Source organism: Penicillium daleae (assembly GCF_028827525.1).
Source record: "Penicillium daleae strain IBT 16125 chromosome Unknown utg000007l_segment0_segment0, whole genome shotgun sequence".
Lineage (NCBI taxonomy): Eukaryota > Fungi > Ascomycota > Eurotiomycetes > Eurotiales > Aspergillaceae > Penicillium > Penicillium daleae.
The window spans coordinates 3,658,377-3,681,025 of record NW_026623155.1 but is presented as its reverse complement, the minus strand read 5'-3'; the positions used below and the strand labels follow the sequence as shown (position 1 = coordinate 3,681,025).

At 51.5% G+C, this 22,649-nt stretch overlaps 11 protein-coding genes across 11 annotated transcripts; 5 read left to right on the top strand and 6 right to left on the bottom strand.

Moving 5' to 3' along the window:
• Nucleotides 1-127: 127 nt before the first annotated feature.
• N7458_008514 (uncharacterized protein) lies at nt 128-1,994 on the top strand (the record flags this gene model as incomplete). Its single annotated transcript, XM_056911896.1, has 2 exons — nt 128-361; nt 417-1,994. 2 exons carry the CDS (start codon nt 128-130, stop codon nt 1,992-1,994), a joined length of 1,812 nt encoding a protein of 603 aa, XP_056764722.1.
• Nucleotides 1,995-2,333: 339 nt separating this feature from the next.
• N7458_008513 (Rad4 family protein) lies at nt 2,334-4,982 on the bottom strand (the record flags this gene model as incomplete). The annotated part of the gene is made up of 1 exon (XM_056911895.1): nt 2,334-4,982. One exon carries the CDS (start codon nt 4,980-4,982, stop codon nt 2,334-2,336), a length of 2,649 nt encoding a protein of 882 aa, XP_056764721.1.
• A 334-nt stretch (nt 4,983-5,316) lies between these two features.
• N7458_008512 (CoA-binding protein) lies at nt 5,317-5,846 on the top strand (the record flags this gene model as incomplete). Its single annotated transcript, XM_056911894.1, has 2 exons — nt 5,317-5,401; nt 5,467-5,846. 2 exons carry the CDS (start codon nt 5,317-5,319, stop codon nt 5,844-5,846), a joined length of 465 nt encoding a protein of 154 aa, XP_056764720.1.
• Nucleotides 5,847-6,344: 498 nt separating this feature from the next.
• Nucleotides 6,345-7,397, top strand: N7458_008511 (uncharacterized protein; the record flags this gene model as incomplete). The annotated part of the gene is made up of 1 exon (XM_056911893.1): nt 6,345-7,397. One exon carries the CDS (start codon nt 6,345-6,347, stop codon nt 7,395-7,397), a length of 1,053 nt encoding a protein of 350 aa, XP_056764719.1.
• A 475-nt stretch (nt 7,398-7,872) lies between these two features.
• Nucleotides 7,873-9,627, bottom strand: N7458_008510 (uncharacterized protein; the record flags this gene model as incomplete). The annotated part of the gene is made up of 6 exons (XM_056911892.1): nt 7,873-8,019; nt 8,077-8,310; nt 8,375-8,470; nt 8,522-9,088; nt 9,153-9,242; nt 9,316-9,627. 6 exons carry the CDS (start codon nt 9,625-9,627, stop codon nt 7,873-7,875), a joined length of 1,446 nt encoding a protein of 481 aa, XP_056764718.1.
• Nucleotides 9,628-11,752: 2,125 nt separating this feature from the next.
• Nucleotides 11,753-13,041, bottom strand: N7458_008509 (uncharacterized protein; the record flags this gene model as incomplete). Its single annotated transcript, XM_056911891.1, has 4 exons — nt 11,753-12,170; nt 12,238-12,611; nt 12,682-12,801; nt 12,859-13,041. 4 exons carry the CDS (start codon nt 13,039-13,041, stop codon nt 11,753-11,755), a joined length of 1,095 nt encoding a protein of 364 aa, XP_056764717.1.
• Nucleotides 13,042-14,411: 1,370 nt separating this feature from the next.
• Nucleotides 14,412-15,518, bottom strand: N7458_008508 (ketoreductase; the record flags this gene model as incomplete). The annotated part of the gene is made up of 2 exons (XM_056911890.1): nt 14,412-15,275; nt 15,345-15,518. 2 exons carry the CDS (start codon nt 15,516-15,518, stop codon nt 14,412-14,414), a joined length of 1,038 nt encoding a protein of 345 aa, XP_056764716.1.
• A 174-nt stretch (nt 15,519-15,692) lies between these two features.
• Nucleotides 15,693-16,157, top strand: N7458_008507 (Erg28 family protein; the record flags this gene model as incomplete). Its single annotated transcript, XM_056911889.1, has 2 exons — nt 15,693-15,755; nt 15,810-16,157. 2 exons carry the CDS (start codon nt 15,693-15,695, stop codon nt 16,155-16,157), a joined length of 411 nt encoding a protein of 136 aa, XP_056764715.1.
• A 534-nt stretch (nt 16,158-16,691) lies between these two features.
• N7458_008506 (threonine aldolase family protein) lies at nt 16,692-18,079 on the top strand (the record flags this gene model as incomplete). The annotated part of the gene is made up of 3 exons (XM_056911888.1): nt 16,692-16,874; nt 16,937-17,656; nt 17,714-18,079. 3 exons carry the CDS (start codon nt 16,692-16,694, stop codon nt 18,077-18,079), a joined length of 1,269 nt encoding a protein of 422 aa, XP_056764714.1.
• Nucleotides 18,080-18,347: 268 nt separating this feature from the next.
• On the bottom strand, nt 18,348-19,744 carry N7458_008505 (FAD-dependent oxidoreductase; the record flags this gene model as incomplete). Its single annotated transcript, XM_056911887.1, has 6 exons — nt 18,348-18,691; nt 18,746-19,121; nt 19,193-19,296; nt 19,356-19,459; nt 19,514-19,651; nt 19,716-19,744. 6 exons carry the CDS (start codon nt 19,742-19,744, stop codon nt 18,348-18,350), a joined length of 1,095 nt encoding a protein of 364 aa, XP_056764713.1.
• Nucleotides 19,745-20,063: 319 nt separating this feature from the next.
• N7458_008504 (Zn(II)2Cys6 transcription factor) lies at nt 20,064-22,297 on the bottom strand (the record flags this gene model as incomplete). The annotated part of the gene is made up of 5 exons (XM_056911886.1): nt 20,064-20,524; nt 20,586-20,730; nt 20,778-21,147; nt 21,209-21,640; nt 21,702-22,297. 5 exons carry the CDS (start codon nt 22,295-22,297, stop codon nt 20,064-20,066), a joined length of 2,004 nt encoding a protein of 667 aa, XP_056764712.1.
• Between the last annotated feature and the right edge of the window lie 352 nt (nt 22,298-22,649).

Below are 22,649 nucleotides of genomic sequence, written 5' to 3'. Positions count from 1 at the left end.
AGAGAAACATACCCAAAATAAGGCGGGGACTGATAAGCGCAACAAACAGTGCAAACCCCCGTTATCAATTGTTGACATTCCGCCGCCTTTGAACTAAACCACGCCCTCCCCATTCGCTCGCAGCAACATGGCTGCCCCCAGGCCCTCACGGCCAAAGCCCCTAGACTGGTCCGGCCCATCGCATCTTGCTCTCTTTATTCGCAACCTGAAGCTTCTCCATTTGGATCAGCGTGATGACTGGCCCGGTATCACCATTCGCTCGTTGTCATCGTCGTCGCAGAACCAGCGCCAACGAATTCGCCTGATCGAGTGGTCTTTATACTATCTGTTTACGATCTGGGATCCTGAAGGTGCTCAAAATGTATTTCAAATCTCCCTCGAACCAGAGTTCTCTACAATTTCTAATCTCAATACAGAAACTCCGCCCTTTTTTTCCACCCTTAGAGCCCCTGCAATCCGTCAACCTTCGTGCAGCTCTATTCCGAGCTCTGAGCGAGTTAAAGAAAAATGGCGACCTCGGACGGGAGACGATCCTTCGCAAAACAATGCTGGATGACTGCAAGGGCGAGAAATTTGACGAACTGCTTGCCGTCTTCTCCACGGCTGTCCTGCGGAAGCTAGTAGCAGCATCAGCATCGGAGATGCTCTGGAATCCCGCCATGACAATATCTACCGCGTCTTTGATTTCTCCGACAGATTATCAGAACATCCTACCATTGATCCTTGCTCACCAAGTCTCCCTCGATGCGACGGGAGTTCGCCGTTCACGGGTACAGGAGACCTATGAGCAGTTCTCGAAGCTGCTTGATGATAAGAAAGTCGAGCTTACAGAGCGGGCTAACAATGTTTCCACGTACAATCAAGATCGGTCACGTATGGATTCAGATGGACTGGTGCATGAGCTTCGAACAAACTGGATGGGCAGTGAGGAATGGGCTACCGCTCTTCTGAATGGCGGATCCCAAAGCAGCACCGACGCCTTCCTAGAACTCCCCTTCTCCAAGGCATGGAAACAGGCTACAGAATCAACGGTAGATCATCTCAGCAGTGGAGTCAAATCAGACCTTGTGGTGGATCTGGAAGCTCGAGTTCTGCGGCTACGAGGTCGAGTGCGCAGATGGCATGAATTCAGCGACTCTCTGCGCAAAGAACGTGACGGGAGCGAAGATGCGACAGGCTCCGCTCTTCAAGAGTCTCGTCTAGTATTTCGAGATCATCAGTCATTGACCATGGCAAGTATATCCAAGGCGGTTCGAGAATCAGCAGACCGCGGTAGAACCCTGAAAGAAGCCGATCGTTCTTTCATGTCGAGTGTGAACGAGGCCATCACACGGGTGAACGGCAAGCCTCATGTTGAGATGGCTCAGCCGTCGTCAGTGAGCTGTTCAGAGGTGGATTCTCCACCAGCCTCGGTGATGAACCACGCTCAGCCGACAGGACTATCAGCATTGGAAGATACACAAGCTTCCAATCCTTCAACCCGCAATTCTCCGGAAATACCAAACCCAGACCCAATCCAATCCTCGCCTCCAATAGTCCGCCTTTCCCCAGACTACGACCACCACTCTGAATCCGACTCCGATGAACGACGAGACCCAGAACCTCCTAAAGCCCCAACCTCAAGCTACACCCTCGTCGAACGAACCCGCAAATCCATGTCCCTAATCCCACCCCTACCCACCCACGAATCCCACCCTCCCAAACGCCGCGGTCCACGCCCCTCATTCCCAGTCAATCAATTCCAAACCCCTCGCAAATCCTCACGTCCGAAAATCACCCGCTCTTCCACGCCACAGGATAAACTCTTCGAAGAAGAAGCCGATTATGCAAGCGTGTTTAAATCCCGGCCTCGCGTTGCCCTTAGTCCGATTTCTTCGCCGGCTGTACATGTTAGTCCATCGATGGATGAGGATGATGGGTTTGAGTTGGAGTATGAGGAGGCGGATTTGAGGGATTTGGATTCGCCTTTGGTTACTTCGAGGTTTCGGGGATAATTGAGATTATATGTCTGCTCTAGGTTCTGATCCATCAGGTGGGAAATCTATATATAAAATACTCTAATGTACAGTTTCCTACTTCTCATTCTCCAGATAGGTCATAGAACTGCAGCCTGGATAGGCTAGCAGTCCTTCATTTCAGGGTCTGATGTAGTTCAAAGGGCGTCTAACAAGTTTTCAATAATGGTAGGTTCACTCTTCGAATAATCTGTCTCGTATATTATTCTTTGGACACCGATCCAGGTATACACATCACTCATAAATTTTCATTACAATAGTGCTAGAATTGTATATTTAAGGTAGCCGGACACCCAACTCAACGGCGTCACGTACGTATCAACCCGGCGCATACTCAGATCCCGAGTCAAGATCATATTCATCGCCCGTTTCCTCAGCGGCTGAACCATCACCGGAAAGATTGGCAGGATCTGTGCGCCGGCGGGTATCGTGATGTTGCTCCACGATCAAGCCATCATCCGCGTCCGCGTCAGCTTCACCGGGTAACAAAAAGCCTCCACCGTGATCAAGGACATTATGGGAAGACTCCTCAAAGTGGTGATGCTCATCCGCAAATTCAACCGCAGCCTCGGAATCATGCTCCTCATGCTGACCTGAGCCCTTCTTCTTCCTCGCCGCAAAGGGATTACATTCATCCCTCTCGCGATCCCCCGGGTTATCAAACGCACCATACTCCTCCTGCACACGCTCCATAATGCGCAACCCGAACAGAAACTTCCGCCACGTCTGCAAAATACGTTTCTCGGCTTTGAGTTCTTCGCGTTTCCGCTTTTCCTCGGCATCGATACGCCATGCATCGCGAAGTAAATCTTCGTTCTCGGCGGCAATAACCACGCCCTGGATTACGGGTACTGCCATCTTCGAGCCAAATTCGAAGCCGGTGACGGCCTCGGCGTGATCGATGCCGAGTTTCTTGCACAGGCGTACTGTGCCCGGTAGTGGGACGTGTGCGGCGCCGCGGGGGATCATACTCGGTACGAAGCAGTCGATGTTTCCGTAGTCGTTTTTCGGGATGATCCCGTCGACGATGGGTGGGGGGATGATGAATTCCGTTTGATCGCGAGCGTAGAGTCCCTGCATGGGCTTTTCGCCTGTCTCGCGCTGTAACTCATCTACCTCGCGCTTGCGTCGGAGGGTGACGGATCGAATCGGGACTCGTTTTAGGGGCACTGCGCCTGGTAGGATCTGCCGCCCTTCTTTGTGCCAGCTCTCTGCCGACATGCATTTGACGACGTCCGCCCGACGGAATACAGGCTCCTGCTTGGCTTTGTCGCCTTTACCGGAGGTGAAGATGCGGACGGATTGTGCGCCGGGAATGAGGGCTTCCTCGCGGCGGAGAAACCGTTCCAGCACGAACTCAGTGGATTGGCGGAGACTTTGGAGAGTATCCGTTGTCTGGGCTGTCTTCTTCTTTTCGGGTTGTTTTCGTTGAAGATCGTTTGCATCTTCGTGTTCGTCAACCTTGGTCCGCTGGTTCGGGCCTCTCATATATGGACGCATGATGACCCTGAACCAGTCGAACTCGAAGTATTGGCCTCGGCGATGACCTGGTAGCGGGATCTTCTCCACCGGCATGCGTAGACCCTTGGTTTTTCCAGGCCAAGTTCGTCTCTTGAGGTATCGGGTTGTCACGTCTTTGGCTGTGCCATCGGCTGAGTAGGCGACGACATAGCAAATCACCTGCTTGGTGCGATCGGCCTTGGCACCGCGCGGTTCAAAAGCGGCTTGTAACTCGGGTGTCGTTGCCACAGGATTCGACAGAATCAGAGGGTCGACCGGAATAATTTCATGAGTGATTGGGGAGGCAACCTCGGTCCAGTAGATAGGGAATGGCATATCCTTGTCAAACTGGGGTTTACCTTTCTTCGATTTCGATAGCTCCTCTGGAGTTGTATCTTCTTCGGACCCTTCAGACTCGTTTTCTGAGCCCGCACGTTCTGGCTCGGTCTCCGTCTTGGACGGTGTATAGGTTTCCGCTTTAGTCCATCCAAATCCTAACGGCTGTAGACTAGCCACAAGCCTGGCCTCAATATCCAAAGCTCTAATGAGAGCCGTGAAGAGCTGCGTGCCTACATCTCGAGAGCCCTGCATGCGTTCAGCCGCGGATCGAAACTCATCCCTACTAGCGATGCGCTCTCCATGCCGCACTGGGTCATGCTCCTCGTTTCGAAAATCATTAATGACCGCCTCCAACGAGGCGATTGGGCGATACCCATGTTTGCGCAGCCCAGGCGCGGTAATGCGAAACTGCTTCCTCCAATATGCCACCAGAATCTTCAGCAGGCCGATCAAAGGATCACCTCGGCTCATATCTGGCTGCCCCGGCTCCAAACGCTGGGTATCCGCACTCCAATCCTTATCCTTGCGTGCCTGCTTCCCTTTCTTCTTGCTCTTGGGCGGCTGCGGTTTTGGTTCGGGGAGCTCCAACCCCGATGCGATTCGCCATTTCTTGACTTCTTTATGGATGCCCTCGGGCAGCTTATTGCGTAATATCTCGTGGACTTTCTTGTCGTTGACCCAGGCGTTGCGAATAGCATTATGGAAGAGCAGGCACTGAACGTGCATGCAATGAGACTGAATGCGGATCTGGCGTTCAATCTTGCTGGGCCCTTTCTTGCCATCCAAGAGGTCTGTTACATGATGTTCGTTCTTGTCCAGGGTGAGCTCCAAATCTTGCAGCTCAGGCTGGGGCCCCGCGACGATTGGCGTCGTGGCGTTGGTAGTATTGGTGTCGATTGCATCCTCCCAGTCGACATCCTCCTCTTCATCGTCGTCTGATTCAGGTGCACGAAGTCCCTGCGGTGTCTCAATATCGCTCTCGGGGGCATCACTCAGCGACGATGATGAAGAGGAGGAGTCGGAACCATCGATTATGGGAACTGGCGCTGGCGGTTCGGCCTGGGCCTGGCGCTTGGCTGGGGGCGGGTCCGCGGAGGAGATGCGCTTGCGGGGGACGAAGGGCGGCATGCGCGGGATTCGACTGCGATTGCCGAGGGCTTGAGCCTTGAAAGAGTAACAAAGAATAAAGTGGGGGTGAGGGTACAGTAGTTCAGTTTTGGGAAAGCGTCGTTGAAAGCGATCGTCGGGGGAAGGAGATGCGCGATGAGCCAAAGACGGGCGTGGATGACGGTGTCGGCGGATGCCGAGGTCTCGCTGACTTGACAAATTGAACTTGAACTTGGGTTGACTTCACTTGACGATATTGACGGAGTGTTCCACAGCTTCTGACTCGTTCTCTGGTTCTACAATCCTCTACAACGATAACCAGCCCGCTTTTCCTCCTTTCTCCGGAATCTCCCAAATGGCGGCCGTCAAGCGATTCTTCTCTTCCCCGCGCTTTGCCGTGGCGGGCGCTAGCAATGACCCGGCCAAGTTCGGCTTCAAGAGTCTGTACCCCTCTGCCCACTCTTGAATCTACTATTCTATGAGCCTACCAACTCACATCCTCCAGTCCTCGCATGGTATCACCAACACTCGCTGCCGGTGACCCCGTTAAACCCGCGAGCACCGCAGATCACCCTCCCCTCGTGTGCGTACGACACTGTCCCCTCGCCGAGCAAACTGCCCTCGCCCACCCAGACCTCCTTGTCCGTGGTCACTCCTCCCCCCGTGACCCTCCAGGTGCTGCAAGAAGCACATTCGGTCGGAATCCCTGCCGTCTGGCTGCAGCCGGGGACCTTTGACGATGCAGTGCTCGAATATGCTCGAGGACACTTTGAGGCGGTGATTGCGGGCGATGGGGGAGCGGGCGGCGAGGGATGGTGTGTGCTGGTGGATGGCGATGAGGGCTTAGATGCTGCTGGAGTTCAGTGGACCAGCCAGCGACTGTGATAGAGAGGGAGTGGAGTGTTAAAAAAAAAAAAAAAAGGAAGTGTGGAGGAGACGATCTGATCTGGAGATGTTGGCTCATGCTCGATGTGAGGGGGCAGCAACAGCTACTGAGGATGTCTCAGATTAGGACCGAATATACTGGTTGTTGTTGCTATTATTCACTGAGTACTCTGTCGAAGCTGAGTGTCGAATTTCAGTCCTCTCGAGAACTTCCAGTCTTTTCTTTTTTTCCCTTTTCTGTTGCAAAACACTTTTATCAGTCTCCAGAGTGTTACTGTAGATTGGAGTAAGCTCCGCCCAATGACGCTTTGTTTTGGTCCAACACTAGACCCGTCCGAGGTCCCCAACCTCCTCGTTACTTTTTTCCTTTCTCCAGTCGGTCCTCGACTTTTCTCTTTTCTCTCTTCCGTGTTGAACTTTCTATTCTTTCTCTGCTCTATCCTTCTGACAAGATACTCCTTTCATCTCCTCTCCTCATCCCCCAGGACTCCTCCAAACATGCCGGACATGCCGGCCCTCTTCCACCAGTCGGCCTCCCCACCCAAACTCGACCTTGCCAGCGCCAACTCCCAGTTCTTCCAAGTGCCTTCGTCTGCATCCGCCTCTTCATCACTCTACTCGCTGTCCGTCAGTCGCAAGCGACCTCGTCGCGACACCGAAAAGCTATGCTCCAAATTCGAGGCCTCGTCCGAGGTAGCCTCCGCCTCTCCACTGCTGCAGGCCGACTACCGTAAAACAAGCGGTCACGATCAGTTCCTCCACGCTGCCGACCTCGACTATCGTCCCAACCGATACCGCGAGTCATTCCTACCACCCTCGCTCGACAATAGTGTCGAAACTATAGACCCCGACCTCTACGGGACAAGCCGCAAGCGCAGTCGGCGCGACTCGATCCTCACATCACCCGGCGCTGAGGATGTCAGCCCTAACACAAGAAGCATCGGGTGGGGACGAACCGTGATCAACGTGGTAGGCAAAGTCCTCGATCTCTGCTGGTCAGGCACATTCAAGGGCTTTTACGCCGGTGGGGGACAAGGCTACGACATGCAGGCCGGCTCGCCAGCACCATTGAAGGCGAGCTGGGAGACTGGGCCAGGTCCAGCTGAAAAAGACCGTATCTTCCGAAGTCCAATCCCCGGCCAATACCCCGAAGAGGATCTCGATCGAAACTGGGTTGTTATACCTTCCGGCCCGACCGATCCTTTCGTTGGCGATAGTGCTTGCAGTCCTTCCACACGTCCCCGTCGCCTTCACCAGGCGTCCAGTCCCCGTCGTCGGCCAGCAGTCATGCCGAAGTTGCACAAACGACCCAGTTCGTCGATGCGACCTTCCACGCCCACGAGGAATCAGAGTTTGCCTTCCCCTCGATTGAGAGACGGACCCGGCTCGGCTGAGATGCAACGATATGCAGCACAGATTCGCCGAAGGGAACGTGAAGAGGATGCCAGTATCAAGCGATTGAATCGCCAACTTCAAGCGATGATCCGAGAAGGTAAACAGGCCTTGGGATCGACGGTGGAGGTGGACGACCTGGACATGGACTTTGACTGAGCAGTGCTTGGAATATCGCATTGGCGTCAATCCTCTCTCTTTTTCTTGTTCCTTGTTAGCTTTTGGTTTTGTGATGACTCCTTTTTTGTTCATGCTTCTCATGATTCGATACCCCAAACGCGCTGGTCGTCTTGGCTATTCGGACCAAGGCGAACCGGCTGACGCGCTTGACGACGTTACGATCCCGGTGTTTTTATGCTTTCTTTACTTTCCATTCATATTCCCCCAAACAAACTTGACTGTGATGAGGGGGACCATTTAATCCAAAGTCTTTGTTTGCTATCAGACTGCATTACCAATGACAAAGGCCTTGCTTGACTTGAATCAAATGACATTGTAACTGAAATTCAATAAATACATCATCGACTTGACTCCATAACGACTGACTTCATTCAGGCGAACAACCTCTTACTAACCCGAACGGACGAGCTATCCTTCAAGGATTACCTTACCATAAGATCACGACAGACACCCCCTACTGACCAGCGGGTGCAAGCCCACCAGGCGAGAGCAGACCAGCAACCTTGCGCAAAACACCACTACTGAGAAGAACGTCCGGCAGGGTAGCGCCCTGAATAGGCTCACCGCGAGGCTCAACCTCAACATCACGACGATCATTCATCTGATGAACAAGCGTCAGCTATACTTCTATACAGGTCCAGAAAATCCCTCTACTTACCGGCAGAATCCCAACACCGTGGTTGGCATTATGAACCAGATCACCAAGACCGCCCTCACCGAAGAGTTCCTTCAACGGATCCTCAGCGGGCTTCTTGTTATCCTGAGCAGGCTTCTGGTCATTCTTGCCCTTGTCGTCGCCTTTTGCCTTCTCAGCCTGCTGCTCCCCCGCAAGTTGCTGCGGGGTCTTCAGCAGGTCGAAAATGTCACGGCGACGGTGGCTGAGAGTCTCGGACTGGGATGGTAGTGTGAGTTGTGATGTGATTATCGTGTGGTCTTCAGGGTGGAAAGGCACTTACTCCTCCAGAGGTGAGCTTCTTGACGAAAGAGAGCAGGCCCAGGCTCTCGGGGTTGGCCTGGTTGTCACGCTTAGCTGCGTCGTTCTGCTTCTGTGCCTATTTACAGTGAGTAAATGATATACATCCCGGGGAGTGTTGAAGACTTACTCCACCGAAGAGACTGCCAATGAGTGGCAGGCTACTGAGCTCACTGGTCAAGTCGCGGCGGTGGTTCTGGGCGTAGTTCTGCAGCCAATTCTGGCCTTCGTTCTCGCCTTCGTTCTGGCCTTCGTTCTCGCCTTCGTTCTCGCCTTCGTTCTCGCCTTCGTTCTGGCCTTCGTTCTGGCCTTCGTTCTGGCCTTCGTTCTGGCCTTCGTTCTGGCCTTCGTTCTGGCCTTCGTTCTGGCCTTCGTTCTGGCCTTCGTTCTGGCCTTCGTTCTGGCCTTCGTTCTGGCCTTCGTTCTGGCCTTCGTTCTGGCCTTCGTTCTGGCCTTCGTTCTGGCCTTCGTTCTGGCCTTCGTTCTGGCCTTCGTTCTGGCCTTCGTTCTGGCCTTCGTTCTGGCCTTCGTTCTGGCCTTCGTTCTGGCCTTCGTTCTGGCCTTCGTTTTGGCCTTCGTTCTGGCCACAGTTCTGCCCAAAGCTTTGGCCTGGGTACTCGAATGAACGAGCAGACATGGCAGGCATAGCATCACCGTTGCCAAGAGGCTGGTTGGTGTTCTGGTTCTTATCTTGGTTCTATGGAATTTGTCAGATCAATCGGTCATCCTGGGTTTTCCAATTGCATCCTCTAGTCACTTACACCACCGAACAGCTCTCCCAGAAGAGGGAGTTTGCTCAGATCGCCAGTGAATGAGCGAGCGTGCAATTCCTCCTCCTCGACGCTGCGCTTCTAAATGCCAATTCCAATCAGTTCCTTATATTCCAGATCCTCTATTGATCACTTTGCCGGGTTTTACACTTACACCACCCAGAAGACCACCGATCAAGGGCAATCCCTGGAGAATACTAGCCTTCTCCTGCTTTGCAGCCTCGGCGACTTCCGTCTTCTGCTTGGGGGTCTTTTGCCAAGCTAGATCAGCATCCTGGTTCTCCAGGTTGGAAGAGAGTTGGCCAACCAGCTGATTCAGAGCCCCATCAGCACCAGCGCCGATAAAGTTACCAGTACCGTCGCGACGCATGGGCTCAACGCTGGTATAATCATTGCTGTTCGGCGCCATGGGAGCCGCCATGCTCACGGCAGCAAAGAGCGTAACCGCATAAGTAGTCTTAACCATCTTGTCGGCTGTCCCGATGAAGTCCTGCAAGAGCTATAAACGAGAGTCAACGTCGGCGAGCGACGAGGGAAGTGGGCGAGAGGAAGCAAAAGCAGGGGAAAGCGATTCAATGGACAAGTTCTGCGGAATGCAAAACATCGAGGGATGGGGTGACTTGGCTTGGCTTTATACAGATCGCCCTGGTGGCATTCTAGGATAGCTTGGGAGTGCAGGGGTGGAGGAACTCGCGTCTCCCTCACGGATGAGATGGGCCATTTAGCAGTGTCAATGACCCTTCCGAGGAATGTGGTGGGCTTCCACGCTGTGTAGGAGTGGTTGTCCTTGTTACTCGGTCCTACAACAGGAATGTCGTGAGGCTTGTTTGGTTTAATTTCTCCGTTGATCGAGCTCGCAGGGTGCAGATGCAAGGGGGATCGTCACTGATGGTGTGCGACGATGTCTGAACAGTATTTGATGGACTCGTGCCTGATGCCGCTTCCATCATTTAGGGCTATCCTCGTGCGGGTGTAAAGTGGTATAAGAGATGTCCCTGGGTTTCAAATTGGTGTGAGGCCTATATGGACAGTATGTCTGTGCTCCGCGAAGAACGTGTTATGGCCTGCTGATGATTTAGTCTGTTGAAGGTGAAGGGGATGCGGCTAATTATCCCTCTCATTTACCCTCCCTTGCCCTTGTTTATTTCATTTGGTTTGAAATCTTGAAAGCTGCGCGAAATGTCGGATTCATGTTCGATTATGAGACGCTTCCACGTCTAAGTTCTAGCGAGTATCAAATTGGGACTCCGGGCCGTAAGACTGAATTACCACTTTGGACAGCATGATAGAGCCTTGGTAGACCAATGCACTATGTGACGATACAAATTATTTGTCTTCCTTCTATTTTTTAGATGAGATTTACCAGCCTCCAGATGCATCCAGTGTAATATTCAGAGTCGTGTCTCGGATGGTCTATATTTTTCATTAACGAAATCCTACCTATGGGTTGCCAATTTACATTGAGTTGATGTTTACGATCGTTTCCAGGCCACTCTACATATAGTCTACGTGTATTGGAGACAGCTGATGCTCTGATTCTTTTTTGCTTGCAAAAGCGTGAGTCGGGTGAGTCAAATCGTCATCCAGTTGCAAAGATATATCCAGGCCTGCATCCGACTCGGCAACGGGCAGCCCCTACAAGCTCGCAACCTAATTAATCGAAATATGACATTGAGAATGACAGGAGACAAACCTAGTCTCTCCCAATCGGTTCCCAATACGTATCGGATGAAAGCGTTGTATGCTAATCTCAAAAACAATGGTCATTCAGCGAGATGTGGTGCTTTAAAGTTACCCTTTTGCGGACAAATCACAATTGTTTCATATAGTCAAAATCGCTCAATTATCTTTATCAACCGGCCAACTGGCCTAGTGGTAAGGCATCCGTTTCCGGTGCGGGAGATCGTAGGTTCGAATCCTGCGTTGGTCGTTTTTTGTGTCCTCTTCTTCTTGGTTTTTGGTAAATACAAAAAGGGTAGCTAGCGTTGCCGCTATCCATCAGCTTTTCCGCTTGCACCCATTGCGGCCTTAGATTTCTGCCTTACGGCCTGAAACTTTGCCAAGCCCGCCATGCCAGTATTTTACAGCGTCTACGCAGCCTCGCCCAATAAAAACGCAATTTTCGCCTCGGGTTAGACACGAAAAACAAAAAACGACCAACGCAGGATTCGAACCTACGATCTCCCGCACCGGAAACGGATGCCTTACCACTAGGCCAGTTGGCCGGTTTCATGTTAGGTTCGTGCAATCTTTGCATCATTATGGGGAACTGTCAAATATCTTTATCTTATCCTCTTTTCTCTCGTATCTGAACCGTATACACGATTACAGCCTGTAGTAAAATTACAGGTAGTGTTCAGATCCATATTTAATAACACAATACACTCAGTATAATTGTTCAGATCCCAGATGCCGATGTGCCAGCATGCCTGTACGAGTCTAGAGGGGGCATTGTTATACGGATAGACGAATACATATCCATTTCATGAAAGGCACGGAACAGCCTCAGTAAAGTGTCCAGCACCTAAAATAAATTTATATCGGATCGTAAAGCTGGTATTGAAGATACTCTAAAACTCATCACACTTCAATCATCCCCGACGGATAGAATCGCGTTCCAGCCGCGCTGAATTCCTCGCAGAGTGAATTTCCCAGTCAGAAGTAATTTTGATCTGCCCGTGAGCCAGCTCACTCAATTTTTTCGCCATCGGCGGCATCGTGACAGTAACCAGTGGTATCTCGGGTTCTTCCATATGCGATTTTGACAGAAGGGTCGACTTCCAGCTCGGGGATATGGGACTAGTGGATATACCATCCGTTGTTGACGAGAACACTGAAGTTCCAAAGGTTCTCTGGACAGATGGGGAGAGCACTGGCAAACATGCCGTGATGATGCCTAGGAGAGGTACAATGCTCGTGAGGAGCGATTTTCGTGCTGAGCCGTAGGTTGGATCCTCTGGGTCCAGGTCGAATTCGACTTTGATTCGAACGGCGGAGACGGCGATGATACTACATGGTCACGTTTAGCCAGTGTCTAATATGACTGCCAATGAACAGGGCAATACATAGAACTTACCCAATTCCAAGAGCGTATATGCAGCCCAGTGCGACTTTCCTGGCTCTGGAAAGGACCAAGTCCCGTATAGCAGGACTGGGAAGCAGAAGAATCACTCCGTCGAGGACCACCTCGGTCACAGAAGTCCCCAGATGCAGCATTTTCCGGTTACCACAATGACCATCCATATCGGATAGCCACACCTTCTTCGGCGGCGTGCAGAAGAATGCAGTTGCAAATGTGCTTGCAATCCACAACGCGGTACACAGGCCCATGGTGACATAGCTGGCCCAGATGATGATTTGACGTGGGAATCTCCCGAGATAGTAATGTAAAATCGAGAGTTGAATCAGCGCCACGATGGTGATCCAGAGAAGGTCACCGGCATATGTAAGCTAAATGACGTTAGACTAACTCTTCACCCATCTTTTGGACTGACAAGTCCGAGTGGAAGTTGGAAACTACCTGGTCAAATTGAACAAAAAGATCGGGGCCACCGACACTGGCAACCTCTGCTGCATGCAAGCCCATTCCACAAAGTAGGATAAGGGCAAGCTCGACAGTATAGCGGCCGACCATGAAGATCTGAACAGAGGACGTTAGGATGCTTTGACAGGGTAGAGCCGGGGAACTTTTTCTTACCATTGCCGCTACTATCAAGTAGTCATTTCCTTGCCACGAAACTCCCAGCAATCGCCGAGACCATAACCGCAGACTCACTGCCACAAAGCCAATAGCCAGCAGAACCGTCTGCACAGCAATATCAGCCTTGCCTAGCCAGTTCTGGCTCAGCTCATGAACAAGTGTCCCGGTAGGAGGTGGCATCGAGCAACAATCCAACAATCAGGAATTCCTCGCCAGGCATCGGGCACCACCCCGAAATATAATGAGCCTTAAAATTCCATCCATCCAGGCCTCGGGACCACGAGGACTTGAAGAGGGGGGCAATGCGGGGCCTTGCATTAAGGTCAGTAAGCTAACCAGGGGGGCCCCTGCGCGCAGGCCGCCAGCGAGATCGACGCTTGTTGTCATGAAGACATCGTGGCTCCAGTACGACGAGCGATTTAATCTGCGTCTAGCAAGTGTGTGAGCGCTGATTGGACTAGAGAAGGCTCTTCTGGAAGTACTGTATATCCGGGCAGGGCGTTTTGTAGAGCGGGGGCCCGCTGCCTGGAGTCTCGGACAGGCTAAACATCTTCTGATGGGATCCACAGCACTTTATCTCAGACATCCGCGTGTCACACCGCTGCAAAGTCCGTTTTAAATTGCCGATGCGCTGATCATGCTATTGCGTCGGTCTAGACCTACGAGAAGTGATTTACAGTATTCTCAGCCTGACGGACGGTAGTAGCTTAGCTTAGACCGGGAAATCATATGAACGGCTGGGGCCGGGATCGAAATATATGTTACTATATCGGATACATAGCGTGTGAGATTTTGGACAGGATGTGCTATTCACAAGATAGACTCCCACTGAGTCCGTGTGGAGTCCGACGGCTGGAAACAGCCACTGACGGGACCTTGCATGTCAAGTCGAGGTCGAAGCTCAAATCGTACCCGGGAGTGAATCGAGACATCCTCGTGCGAATGCTGCAAGATCGCACCGTACAATCTGTCTTCGAATGACATTAGTAAGATCATGCTTGGGCTTGGTCTGGACCGGAAAAGTGGCTGTTAGAAGTGATCAATATGGACTGTCAGGGACCTAATGTATGAGGCTCGATGAGCTTTCCTGGACCAAAATTGAGTAGGTCGATGTAACAACGTTGCTTGGACCCTCGACTGGAGGTCTAGACTTCAGGAATCCTTAAAATCTCGATTCTTAAGACCCACGGTACTTTGCGTATCACGAAACCTCTAGCGAAGGAACGGGGCCAGAGATGGACTTGGGCCAGTCTGCAAGGCAGGTTGCCCTTCCAGTGAAACCTAGTTCCTAAAGCTCAGATGCATTGGAGATGCTACGATTGTATATAGTACAACTAGTAGGATAGCAAGTACTCGAGTAAGGTCCCGTAGTAAAGTGATTAATCATGAAGTATTATATTCAACTCTTTCTCATCCCAATCATCAAGCTCATAAGCTGTATCTTTGTAGTCCTACATCTCCTTCTCTGCCAGAGACGACGTTTTCAACCCGTCGTGATACGAATCCGGTTCACTTGCAGCACATTATCATCCACGCCTGCCCGCGCAATCTCAAGTGCTCTTCTTCTGAGCCTCTCGCTCCGCCTTGCGCAAGGCACGCTTGCGAATAGTCTCGTGCATGGCGCCATTCTGAGACACCACGAACTTGTTGAAAGGCGACGTGACCGAGGTCAGGAACCAAGCCATGATACCGTGGCTCCAGTAAGGAGACGAGCTGTAAGCGTAGGAAGAGGTACCACCGCTGCGACCAATCTTGGACAGCACGGCACGAACAAAGGTCCGCGGAGTGGGGATGGTAGCAGAAGCGCGGCGGATCTTGGACATGGCGGAGGTAATCAGGTAAGCCTGAACGAGCTCCACCTCGATGTTGTAGGGAGCCAGCTCGTAGCCAAGAGCCGTGGACCACTGCTGCAGGAAGGCCTTGCTACCGGAGTAGGTGGCCAGCAGGGGGGTAGGGAGGAGACCACCGAACGAACCCATGGTCAAGATCAGACCGCGGCGGCGCTGAACCATGCCAGGAGCGACGAGTTGGGTGACGCGCAGAGTACCGTTGCAGTTGATTGTGATGATGTTGGTCATCTCCTCGGCGGAAGTCTGGACGAACGGAACGGGGATAGAGTGGCTCTGGCCGACGTTGTTGACGAGAATGGAGACATCCAGATCAGAGACGAGGGCACCCAGGGCCTTGTAGTCCTCGTCCGCGTTGCGCGCGAAGTCCATCGCCAGGATCTTGGTCTCGACATTGGGATATTGCTTTGTGATCTCCTCCGCCAGCGTGACCAGCTTCGATTCCGTTCGAGAGACAAGGACAATGTTAAACTTGGCACGCGCCAGCTGCAGCGCGAACTCCTTTCCGAGACCATCCGAGGCGCCGGTCACGACGGCCCAGCTACCGGGGGGACCGAACGAGCGAAGCTATACAGAGAGAGCTGATTAGTCCTTATAGCTCAATCGCAATATTTTGTGCAAAACAAAACCACTTACCGGCTTGCCAGGAAGCACAAACAGGCTGAGAAGCACCCGCAAGAACGACCAGACCTTACACGCGACGACCAGCCCACCAGTTCCAAGCAGAAGCAGCGCACCGATAGTCGGCAGACCCGGAGCCAGATGCTCGGGCCATTGCGAAAGGCATTGAGTGTATTTTGACAGATCCATGGTGTGCGATTCAATGGTTGTGGGAGGATCGGAGGGGAAGGATTGGGGAAAAAAGACGGCCGTCAGCTTGTTGGGGACGGCTGATCGACGCCAAGAGCCCCAAACACAAACATCCTCGGCCTACTTCTTCACAAGCAACCCATCTACTCAACAACTCCCAATTGACTGTGCAAAATGGACCAACTACTGTCTTATCTGCCCCCTTTCGAGGGTCTGCTCCCCAAGTGGCTCGTTTTCGTATGTTTTTGCCCCTCGGCCACATTGTGGTAGCTCTGCTCACCATCCCGCCAGGTCTCCGTCGTATCCGCCGTCAACAGTCTGCAGGCCTACTGTTCCGCCGATTACACCTCCAAGCTCTACACCAATGGTGCCGTTGCCGTTGAGCCTCTCTCCGGTCGTGTCTTTGGCACTTGGACGTTCCTCTCTGCGGTCGTTCGTATGACTGCCGCCTACAACATCAACTCGCCTGTCGCGTACGATCTCGCCTTGTGGACCTATGGTATCGCCCTGACACACTTTGTGGGAGAGCTTGTCTTTGGTAACGCTTCTCTGCGTGGTCGCTTCTTGAGCCCACTAATTGTGGCTTCGTCGTCGGTGGCCTGGATGTTGACTCAACGGGAGGCGTATCTGAGTGCTTGAGCTGGTATAAAAAAAGGGGGTCACGGTATTGTGATTGTTTGGCCTTGCATACACGGAGTTGCTTTGAAATGGAATTGGAAGCTGCTATTCAAGATGTACCACTTTATAAGAATGATTGAAATATTATACAGTTCGGGGTTTAGGTCAAATACAAAGGGAGGTCTGCACAGGCCCATCCTTATTGGTCTCTATCTTGTACAACTTCCAGGGTGCCTTCCGACTCCAACTCAAGGCACAGACCGTTGACACACTGAAGGAGGAGTGATGCTACTTATATAATATGCCTGTACGCATCCCCGTCGAGACTTCGACAGGTTTCCGGCGGCCTACCTAGTCGGGCCAAATTCCGGCGGAAACATCCCTGTAGCAAGGAGATAAGGCCTTCCTACCCTTCAAGGACTAGCATGCAGCCGTGAGGGGTTGATCTAATTGAAAGCTGTTCATATCAAGCTCATTCGAGCCGTACCACTAGCGGACGATCTAGGAAACTATTTTCTAAGACACATTATACGTGCCTGCTTCTTCTGCTTCAACATGGCCCCTTCAATCACTAGTAGTGTTCTGATCTCTGAGGCTCCAACTAGGCCACTGGAACTTGACCAGAATGAATATTCATTTCGCTACACTCTGACAGCCAAGTTGAAGAATGCCCTTGAGAAAGCCGGTCGCGACTTTCGGTCCGACGTGGTGACTGTTCCTACGGAAGGAATAATGCAGGTAGGGTTAGCCACTATAAAGTCTGAGTTCATGGAGAATCAAGTTAATGATTCAAACAACAGGCCATCATAGAAGCCTCTGTTGGAGATGATATCTATGACCCAGATGGTGATGCTTCCGTTAACGCCCTTCAAAACAAACTCATCGAGCTGAGCGGCAAAGAAGCGGCGCTATGGACACTGTCTGGAACTATGGGTAATCAGATATGCCTACGAACCCATCTCACCCAGCCGCCACATACCGTACTCCTCGATCATCGAGCTCACGTTCAATGCTGGGAGTCTGGTGCACTTCCTGTCTTCTCCCAGGCAGCGGTAACCCAAGTTCACCCCAAGAATGGCGTTCACCTCACCCTGGAAGATGTCAAGATGAACATGATCGCGGATGGAAATAGTGAGTCACGAAATCAATCGATGAGTCCCCAGTCACTAAGAAAATTGGTAGTACACTTTCCACCAACTCGCGTAGTCTCCTTGGAAAATACCCTCAGTGGCACTATACTCCCCTTGGAAGATGCACAGGAGATATCAGAGTTTGTTCACAGCTTCCCCGTTCCCGATGACCAGAAGCCGATCGCGATGCACCTGGACGGGGCGCGACTCTTTGATGCGGTAGCCGCGGAAGGAGTCGATCTCAAAGAGTACTGCGCCTGCTTTGACTCGATAAGCTTTTGCCTAGCAACAGGTGTTGGTGCCCCCATGGGCAGCGTTATCGTTGGAAACAAGCGGTTTATTGAGAGGGCGAAATGGTTTCGGAAGATGTTTGGCGGAGGCACTCGTCAGGTACTTTTCTCTTTTTCAAACATTTTGTACCCTGAGAGGACAATCTGACCATTATAGCCCGGCATGATGGCTGCTGCTGCCTCTGCTGCCCTGGATCACACACTTTCTCGACTACCTGCAGTGCATGCAATGACAGCAAGTGCAGCACAGGAGCTAGGGGTTTTAGGATACAAGTTTGCACTGCCGGTACAGACAAACATGATCGTCCTTGATCTCGAAGCCGTGGGGATTCCTCCGGCTGCATTTGTGACGTACTGCGAGGACAATGGTGTTGCAGTCTTTCCAAATGGAAGGCTGGTATTCCATCATCAGACATCCCAGGACGGGGCTGCGAGACTGCTCAAGGCTTTGGGACAGTTGATTAGCGATAAGGAGGCCGGTATTCCTCTTGTAGATCATAAGGTAACTGGTGGATATACATGAAGGTAGTGATGAACGGTATTTTAGGCATCAAATTTTACAAGATGCGAAGGAATCTCATGAGGCCTTTGATAAAGTAGAATCGCAGTACAGTAATTCACATAAAAAAGTCTTTCTAGGGCTTGAGTATAAGATTGCATCTTCTTTCCTCTCCTCAATAAGCGATTGGGTCCAATTATAGGATTAAAGTCATCAAGAGATACTTTCATTTTTGCACCGATGGCTTCTATTATGCACTATTCCATGTGATATTTTTCCACCAGCAGACTTTCTATAACCTCGCTCGGTCTGTCTGATGGATAATCTCATTGACCAGACGGGCAGCCTTCTCAGCACAGCTGAAAGAGACTTGGTAGCCGAACCCTCCATGGCCGTAATTGTGCACAATTTTGACGCCATTCACTTGATCTTTCTCGATCCGTGGGCCATCAGTCCTTGCCGGACGCAGGCCAACGCCATGTCTTACAATATCCAAACCTTCAACTCCCTGTCCTTCTTTCACGAGTCGTGGATCAAGCTTGAGGGCGCGCTGCATGATCCTGTTTGCAAAGTTCGGATCAGGCAGGGGATCCCAGTTGTTCTTCTGGTAAGTTCCGCCAATCACAGTGCCACCACCTGGATAAAGTTAGCTTTTGAGTGCGAGACAGCCTGCTGAGAATCTTCACGAACCTGCTGCCCGAGGAAAGATATAAGAAACCTCGTCTCCGCCGTCATCAGAGCCGGAAATAGAAGTCATAGATCCAGGGTCATTCCGGACGATCATGATTTGACCACGGACGGGGTAGACTTGGTCATCGGCTACTCCACCGAGAGTACGGGAAGCCAAGCCAGTGCAGTTGACCACGACGTCGGCCTTGTTACCAGAATGATGCGCCTCAGCTGCATCGGCGATGTGCTTCAAGGAAGCTCTTTTTAATACACAGCCGTTCTTCATACACTGGCTGACCAACCAGGGAAGGTAGATCGCGGGATTGATGCAGACGGAGGTGAACCTTTGAGCGTTGTCAATACCGGGTGGTAGCTGGTCACGAGGTAGATTTTGGAACTGTTGACATGGTTAGCAAAGACGGGACTTCAAACAGGGTCACCTTGACCGAATAAGCCCCCATCACGTACATTGAGAACAAAATCCTTGAACCATGGGTTGGCTGATGTCAACTCTGCAGACCACTGACCGGTAACAGTATTCTGATCCTTGAGGCGATTGTGAATCGTGATATCTAAAAGGAGACATCAGAAGTGAACAATAGTAAATGGGATTATTGGATTGGTGGCATACCTTGGAAGTGAACGCCCGATTCTGGGTGATTCTCTGCAAGATCCTGCAATGCTGGCCAGGTAGCCCGCTCATACTCGGCATTGTCGCTTCCCTTCTTACCAAACCTAGTTCGGTCAGGCATAATGCGTCTGGAGAATTGGGCGAATAAGAGTACTTACGGCATGTAGCTGGCACCGGCCCAGGGGGATGCATATTCGATGTCATAATCTCCAGGCATATGCTTCGCGATCACAGTGACCTTGTTGGCCGGCTTCTTGGAGAGCAATAGGGCTGTGGTGAGGCCAGTTACCCCCGCACTGGCGTTTATCTGTTAGCCATGGACGGAAGAGGAACAACCTGGAAAAGGGAGTTTGGTCATACCCCACGACCACGATATTGTTCGTTGACATGTTGGACGATGAGGATTCTCGGTTGTAAAGGGCTTGGATGAGGCAATTGCCCGAAATAAGAGGTTCGAGTCGCAGAATATAAACAGCGGAGGCGGGCAGAGCGGTACGAGAGGTGTGGGTCGACTCACTTAAATGGATGGGTGCGGGTAGATTCCGGCGGGCTGAAGTTCTCCGCCGGAAGTGCTGGCAGGCGGGTCGAACCAAGGCCAACCAGGACTACCGAATGGTATCCTGGCAACACGCAGACGACTATCATCAATTGAAGAACCAAGAAATAATCTATTTTTATTTCATGATACTACTCTATTTCACTAAGAAACTATAGATACACCTGCCCCGTGTCGACCTCTTCATAAAGAGGAGCGAAATCCAATCCGCTCCAAAATGTATCTGCTGAATTTTCAAACAACAGATCGAGGTTCGAAAATGGCAGAGCATCCGGTGCAAGTTCTCCGAGACCTGACATCTGGGAGCTGCCTGCGGCATTCTGTCGGTCTAACTCTTCACGAACAGTGCCAGTCCCCTGCGCTAACGCATCTTTGGACACCACATGCTTATTTCCCTGGGCGTTCAAATAACTTATAACTTTGGACATGGATTCGCCACAGCGGGCGATACACATTGTAGCAAGATCCCAACTGTCATTTTCGGCTGCATCTTGGAGCTTAGCCCAGAATTGAATTAGGCTGGTTTTGCATGACTCGGAAATAGCTGCATCGGAAGCCTCGACGGTACAGCGTAGAAGGATGATAAATGTAAAAGTCAAATGATGTGCCGTATCTGTATAGACCAGAGTAAGCTTTCCATTCACACCGTTCAAGCCAGGATGAAGGTCACTCACAAACAAGCCAGAACTCCTGTAAATGGACTCGTTCTAAAGAGCAGACATATTCAACGATATCTTGAGCCGAGCGGCGAAGTCTCCCAAGATGATACCGCAAATTAGTGGCCCGATCCATATCCTGAGAGCTAGTCTTGTTCGCAGCCTGACATCATTAGCCTGCTTTCTTAACCATAAGTCTGCGACACTCACACGAAACGCGATACGGCATAAGAGCAGCCGTACAGATAAGTAACTCAAACAAAGACTGCTTAGCCCGGAGATAGGGTAGGGGTATTTCTCGTTCGGACCATTGATCGGTAAAGAGACGTCCTGCTCCCAAATGTCTAGCTCAGTTTCACGGCGACGGATGTCCCTCCAGATATCTCTCTGCTCTAGATCATAGACCAACGGTAGAACTTCTCCTAAAATGACCGAAAGAGTGCAGAGGTGAATGAAACATTCTGATGCCTTCAGCCCTTCTTCTGATTGCCCTTCATGTGTAAGGTCTCTCAAAGTGGGGACTGGGACATCATATTGCCTGTTGGTGATATTTGGAGACACTCCATGAGCGAAGCTTGACCTAGAGGGAGATGTTGGTAATGAATACTCGAAAGATAAGCAGAAAACGAGGCGAATGTTACCAGTAGTCATGAATCAAGATTGCCCACCAAAGGCGGACTCGAAGAACCTTTTCACTGTCTGGACGCTTCCAATTCGTGGGGTCACGATTAAGTCCCAGGCTTCTGGCAAGCGCCACAGCTCGTCCATTATTAATCGTATTCCCCAGAATCGAGAAGATAGGCCGCCCAGTCATATCGAAAAGAACGGAATATATGGTAGAAAGCCCCGGTGCTAGAAAGTCTTGTTGCAAAGACTCCACGGCTAAATTCCAAACAAAATGGGGATCAGGTTTCGGATATTGTCTGAGGACATCCGAGTGGTCCCAGAGTGTCAAAGACAGAGCGAAGAACTCGCAGAGAAGAGGCGGGGAGATTTTATCACCGCGCTCGTATATCTCGAGGAATGTCTTCTGATCTAGTATCGGGAATGCGGGATGGAATTTTTCAAAGTACCTGCACATCCGGTTAATGGAGTCATCGGGCTTGGAAAACATGATATCGGTCATCGACTCACAACTTGACAAGCTCTTTGGCAAATGGTCTCAGTATTTGCCAGAGAACCTCCTTCTGGTACTTTCCGGGATTCTTCGCCATGGCAAGACCTTCTCGTCGCCGGGGAACCCTCATGTACACCAAGGACCTTTCCAACCCATCCGCAGCCGGTGCGGGATCCCCCGTAGAAGCTCCAGAAGAAAAGTAACGCTCCAGTGCTTGTATATCCTCCGTGAGCACTGGACTCACCACAATTGAAGACTCTGCCCGGGCATTACCAAGATGAATGGCATTGTGATCATTCGATTCCGACTCGCCAAGACCGTTTCTCACATTTGGGCGAATGGGTGATTCATGGGCTGGGTTGTTGGTGTCGGGCCTTTCTTGGACCTGGTTCCGCCGCGGAAGCGTATACCCTACTCTCGTAGACCGACGCGACGGTGTGTGTGCCTTGGTAATATCTGATGGCTGACAGGGCACGTTTTGCAGTTGACAGAGCACACAAGGGTCGTCGGGTCCACCACCGGTACACCGTCTCTTGAACCGGCGGCAGCGATCACAGGCTGGAGTCTTGTGAGATCGATAAGGTCTACGAGAGGCTGGCGGAGCGGATGGCATGACTAGTTCACCGAGGAACCACTCGGGTTTGGTGCTTGAGACGCGGAAATATCGTTGATATGCCTAGGTCGTTCTAGGTGGCATCTGGTGAGGAGGAGACGGCTCCGCCGGGAAACTACCCCGCAAACGCCTTTGCGAAAGAGAATGTACCGGATGTGAAATTCGAGAGAAGTTCCTGGTCCCATACTCATTAGCCCTTTACAAGGCGTAGATCGAACTCCGAAGACGTGTGTTCACCTTCCACGGAGTCCGGCGGAAGTCTCAAGGTTGACTCCGGCGGGAAACTCTTATCGTAAGACTGGGCCTGAACCAACCAGATTGAACGATTTATATGACCAAATGGAAAAGATTG